This window comes from Vollenhovia emeryi, unplaced genomic scaffold (genome assembly GCF_000949405.1).
Source record: "Vollenhovia emeryi isolate VEMERY1.0 unplaced genomic scaffold, V.emery_V1.0 DF939216.1, whole genome shotgun sequence".
NCBI classification, from domain to species: domain Eukaryota; kingdom Metazoa; phylum Arthropoda; class Insecta; order Hymenoptera; family Formicidae; genus Vollenhovia; species Vollenhovia emeryi.
The window spans coordinates 110,330-115,656 of NW_011967150.1; the positions used below are offsets into that span (position 1 = coordinate 110,330).

General features: G+C 42.7%; 1 protein-coding gene across 1 annotated transcript; it reads left to right on the forward strand.

Annotated features, from left to right (window-relative positions):
• The first annotated feature begins 189 nt into the window (after positions 1 to 189).
• LOC105560931 (DNA polymerase eta) lies at positions 190 to 4,834 on the forward strand. Its single transcript, XM_012010460.1, has 7 exons — positions 190 to 507; positions 913 to 1,047; positions 1,188 to 1,396; positions 1,475 to 1,641; positions 1,728 to 1,951; positions 2,025 to 2,148; positions 2,676 to 4,834. The coding sequence occupies exons 1-7, from the start codon at positions 371 to 373 to the stop codon at positions 4,095 to 4,097; spliced, it is 2,418 nt and encodes an 805-aa protein (XP_011865850.1). The 5' UTR covers positions 190 to 370; the 3' UTR covers positions 4,098 to 4,834.
• Positions 4,835 to 5,327: the final 493 nt, after the last annotated feature.

Consider the following 5,327-nt stretch of genomic DNA (forward strand, 5'->3'; position numbering starts at 1 on the left):
TTTACTAAATCGCTAGCAATCCAGCAGGAAAAATAGCATCGTCTGCAGCGGGCTTAAGAGCAGAATTTTCGCATACATTTCTCCTTGGAGTGAATTCAAGACTCGAGTCCCAGGTGGACCGGGAAGAATCGAACGAGCAACGAGATCTCCCATCTTCCGCGTTGTCTAGTTCGTGATAATTCGCGTCCCGCCAAAAAATGGCCGTTCGACGAAAACACAAGCCCGGAGTCGAAGCCGGAGCATTAGGCTAGGTTAGGTTAAGATGAAGTCCTCGCACAACGCCGGATAATGCGGAGATGACAATTCGCCCCTGGACACGGTGTCCTTACTCCCAATTAACGCGCTAATCGCTCTCGCGGACGTCGTCAAGATGGCGAGTTCGGCTGGCAGGATCGTCGTCCTGATCGACATGGACTGTTTCTTCTGTCAAGTCGAGACCAAGCTGCAGCCGCAGTACGCGGGGAAACCTCTCGCTGTCGTCCAATACAATCAATGGGAGATGGGCGGGTAAGCGGATTTCATCTGTTCGCTGTGACAATCGTTTTTCAAATTGGACTTGAAATAAAGAAACCCTGTTGCTGCAGCAACTGACGTGTATAATGATGATAAACATTAGTGTGCTGTCATTTCTGTTCTGTGCATACATTTGCTCCAAAGTCATCCTGCCTTTTCCTGCCCCCAGAGATTTATGCTCCACTGAAGAGACTTGATTGTAAAAAATTGTCATCTTAAACATTTCATTTGTTGTATGACAAAGTTGTCAAACATGCTGGTTAGTCGCAAGATAGAAAAGTTCTTTGGTCTCTAGAAATTTTCTATTTTCGTAGCCAATTTATATGAAACAATTGTTATATGACGTAAAGAAAATATCCTTGGACGCGTACATAATGTAACGTTTATGGTTGGCTGCAGGATAATAGCTGTTAATTACGAAGCGCGTAGTTTTGGCGTAACCAGGCATATGAGGGGCAAAGAAGCTAAAGAGAAGTGTCCGGATATAGTTCTAGCCAGCGTTCCGTGCCTTCGCGGGAAAGCAGACACGTCCAGGTAGTGGTTTGCAGTTAGGGAAAATCTTTTTCCCCCTATTTTGATATACTTTGTCTGAAGTTGCGATAACAAGTAATTGTTTTGTGATTAAATATGACCATGCATGTAATCAAATTTTTTAAATAATTTGTCCCGTGCAGATACAGAAAAGCTGGTCGCGAGGTTATCGAAGCTATAAAGAAGCATTGTAACGTAATAGAGCGTGCCAGCGTCGACGAGGCGTATCTCGACATTACGGACATTGTCGATAAGAGATTGGCCACGTCTAGAGTCTCCCCGAAAGACTTGACATCGTCTCTTGCAAATACCTTCGTCGTAGGATATTCGGAAGTCGGTAAAAATGACGAAGGTAATTCAACTGCCGGCACGAAGCTGACGTGCGATCAGCTTAAACATTGGGTGAATCAAACGTGCATTATTATTCTAGAGGAGAGACGTCAAGGGCTACAGACCTGGTTACTGGACTCTTTCAGAGAATTGCCAGACGTTCAAGCTCAGAGACTCGCTGTAGCTGGCGTGCTAATTGAGGAGATAAGAAATAGTATATACGGAGAAACCGGATTTAGATGTTCTGCCGGCATTGCACAGAACAAGGCTGATATTCCCTTCATATTCTCTACATTTTGCACCGCGCGTTTCAATAATTTGCATGTTGATCGAATGTTTTTGTTAACCTGCAGATATTGGCAAAACTGGCGTGTGGATTGCACAAACCGAATCGCCAAACGATTTTACCGGAAGCAGCCGTTCCAAGCCTTTACGCGACACTTCCGGTGAAGAAGGTTCGAAATCTCGGTGGAAAGTTTGGCGACGTCGTAGTCGAGTCGCTCGGCTGCAAAGTTATGGGGGATTTGCTGCAATACTCCTTGGAACAACTGCAGAAGCACTTTGACGAAAAGACGGGGTTGGCCTTTCTTGTGTGCGCCAAGTTTAACGATAGTAACTTAATAATTTCTAACATAATTGCAATTTTTCAGATCTTGGCTGTACAATATCGCCCGAGGCATCGACGACGAGCCGGTTATTAACAGACTGTTGGCGAAGTCCATCGGGGCGTGTAAAAAGTTTCCTGGGAAGCAAGCTATCACCTCGCTGGAAGTGGTAGAGTCAAACATTTTTTTTCTTTACAGTACGGCGGGCGAGGGGGGTTTATATTAAATGTTAAGTATAGCATTTAAAAAAATATTAAAAGTCGTTTATCAATGTAAAGTACGTGAGTATGCTAAAGCCTGTATCAGACTGCGGATTGAGATTAGATTGAAATTTGACTGAGAACAAAATTCACTAAATTTGACATTAGTTAAACTTTACTCTGATTGGTCAATCTAATCTGAATCCGTAGTCTATGGTCTTAACGACAATGATTCCACGTAACGAAACTGTGTCATATGTCCGAGAGTAACGGCGCGCAGGACAGATTGGAAAAACTGCATACGAGTTCACATATTGGATCAAAATCATTGGGCTACCTACATCTTGCTCGGACCTAAAAATTGATTTGTTTGGTTCTCGTTTCCTACTCAATTTATATTATAAGAAATATAATTATTAATATTACTATAAGAAATAGCTTCTAATATTATACAAAAGATTTATGAAAACGCATTGAGAACATATTTGTTGTGTAGTTAAAGCACTGGGCCGGCGATCTGGCGGCGGAGGTCTGTGAGCGGCTCGAGGAGGACTTCATAGAGAATCAGCGACGTGCGACACTACTCGTGATCGCTTATCATTACTATCAGAACAAAGGCACGATCTCTCAGACGCGCTCGCTCGCCCTGAGCTCGTACAAACCGGAGAAAATGGCGAGTCAATGCGTGGACGTGATCACCAAGTCCACGCAGTGCCCTGTGGTATTTGTGGGCATCTCCGTCACTAAATTCGTGCCCTCGAAAGAGAGCGGTAGTTTCCTGAAATTTTTTAAAAATACCAAACCGAAGGAGGAGGAAGTCGTCGTTTTAGATTCGTTTGGAGATGCAACGAACTCTACGTTTAGTTCAGAAGCGAAAGGAGAACCGTCTTCTGCCTCTGTCAGTAGCAAAGAAATTTGTTCATGGAAAAACACTGAAAGACAGAACCCTCAAAGAGTCAAAGAATCTCCCGTGGTCAAACAATCAGTTGCGAAGAACAATGGGACGACGAAAGGGAGTAAGAGAATTGTCAATAACTTAAATACGAGTGCGGAGGATTCGCCTATGTCGAAGAGAGTTTCCAAGCTGATACAAGTGTGCAATCAGCACGACAAGATCAAAAACAAACGTTTATCAGGTGTAATAATAGATAATAACGATTTCCAAGACTCGTTTTTCATGAACGTGTATAAGACGGGGGAGAAAAAGTGCGATAATAACGTTGAGGACGTTGATACTACGAAGGAATCGCGATGCAGAAAACAATTGGTCGCGTCTGGTGCGGATGATGAAAATGTCGATGATTACAATGCGGATTTACAAGAGAATGCTTGCGGGGTACCTTGCACGAGCCAAGTACACAGCAATGAGGGGCCTGCGGAGAAGAATAAGAGAACTTCCGTGCAAGAACCTTCGGTGCGATTACGAGAGATATTCCCGAACTTGGACGATATAGACCCGGACATTCTGTCCCTGTTGCCGGCCGATTTACAGGAGGAAGCGAGGCTGTACGTGAAATCGCGCGGCAGGAAGCAGGAAAATCTCAAGGTCGCCCGAGAATTGCCGAGGACGGGAAGAGGGAGACCCAGCAAGTCCAAACCCGCTGGCAAGAGCGGCAAGAGGCGCAGTCCCTTGTACAACTTTCTGATCAAGACCAACGCGGGCGAGCACGACGTGCCTCTAGAGCGGTGCGCCGAGTGCGACCAAATGATACCCGTGACCAGGTTCAGCGAACACGCGGACTTCCACGTCGCGCAAAACTTATACCGGGAGATCAACAAGCCATCGTCGGGCGAGAATGGAGGCGCCAAGAGGAAACTCGAGGACGACGAGGTTGTCGTTACTCTCGTGAAGCGTCAAACGTCGAACGTTTTCGAGCCCGGCGGGGATTCTCGGTCGACAACCGCGCTTCCCTCGTGACTGTGCTTGTAAATCTGTCCGATTTTCGTCATTTACAATTATTTGTCTCACTATCAATCGCGATGGCATCACATTCCCATTATGATTGCGGAGAAAATTTCGATGAGCATTTTATGTGTGTATACTCGATATACAGGGTGTTAAAAAAAGACTGGAACCCCTGAATAACTTGGAAAATATGCAAGATGGAAAAATGTTTCCTACAAAAGTTGTAGGGTTTTAAATGATGCATCACATAGTAGCATTATTATGACCTTGAACAGCGCCGTCAAGGTGACGTAAAGATCACCTCTAAATTTTCACGTGGAAACCTACACTTTTTTTATTGCATATTCGTGTAACTTATCATGAGAGCTTTAGAAATCCACTATAATAAAGTATTTTTGTATGCATCACTTCAAGCCTTACGACTTCTGCAGGAAACATTTTTTCTATCTTGCATATTTTCCAAGTTACTCAGGGCTTCTGATCTTTATTGAACACCCTGTATATTTGTATATTGTAAAAATGTATAACAAATCATTGTAATATACGAGTATTAACATTTGTTGAAGCACTGTAACATATATTTTAATTAGAACGTCATGTTTCGAATTACCTGGTATATAAATAATTAACTTGCATTAAACCAAATTTGTAAATATTTATACGTTGACTGACTTTAGCTGGCATATTCGAGAACTGCAAGGCGTTACAAAAGAATGTAATAAATAAAATATCCGCCTTAGAAAACAGAACGATAAGTTATTAATATTATATATTTTAATTAATTAGCTAATTTATATTAAACTAATTTTGTATTTTTATACGTTTATTAGCTTGTGCTGACACGTGTTTGATATAAAGCGCTCGTATAAAATCCGAGACGTGAAAGAATATAATCAAATATCTCTGACAATAAGAAGAAAAAACGGGTTTAATATCGTTAAATAAAATTTCTGGTAGTCGGAGTCAGAGAGAAGCCTCCATTCCAGCCTAGTAAATATAGTCTAGTAAAATAGTCAAGCACTGCCGATAAAGGATGTGTTCGAAAATGGATTCAGTTACTGCCAGTGAAAACAGTATAGTTGGTAGCAATGAAAATTACTGGTGCTGCGTTTTTCGCACGCCAGTAAAGTCAGTAAGGCTGGGTCTACATTTGGATGTCGTAAGTCGTGTCGGAAGGAATTGACCAATCACAGTTCATTATTCGACTTACGACATCAAATGTAAACCCAGCCTTACTGACTT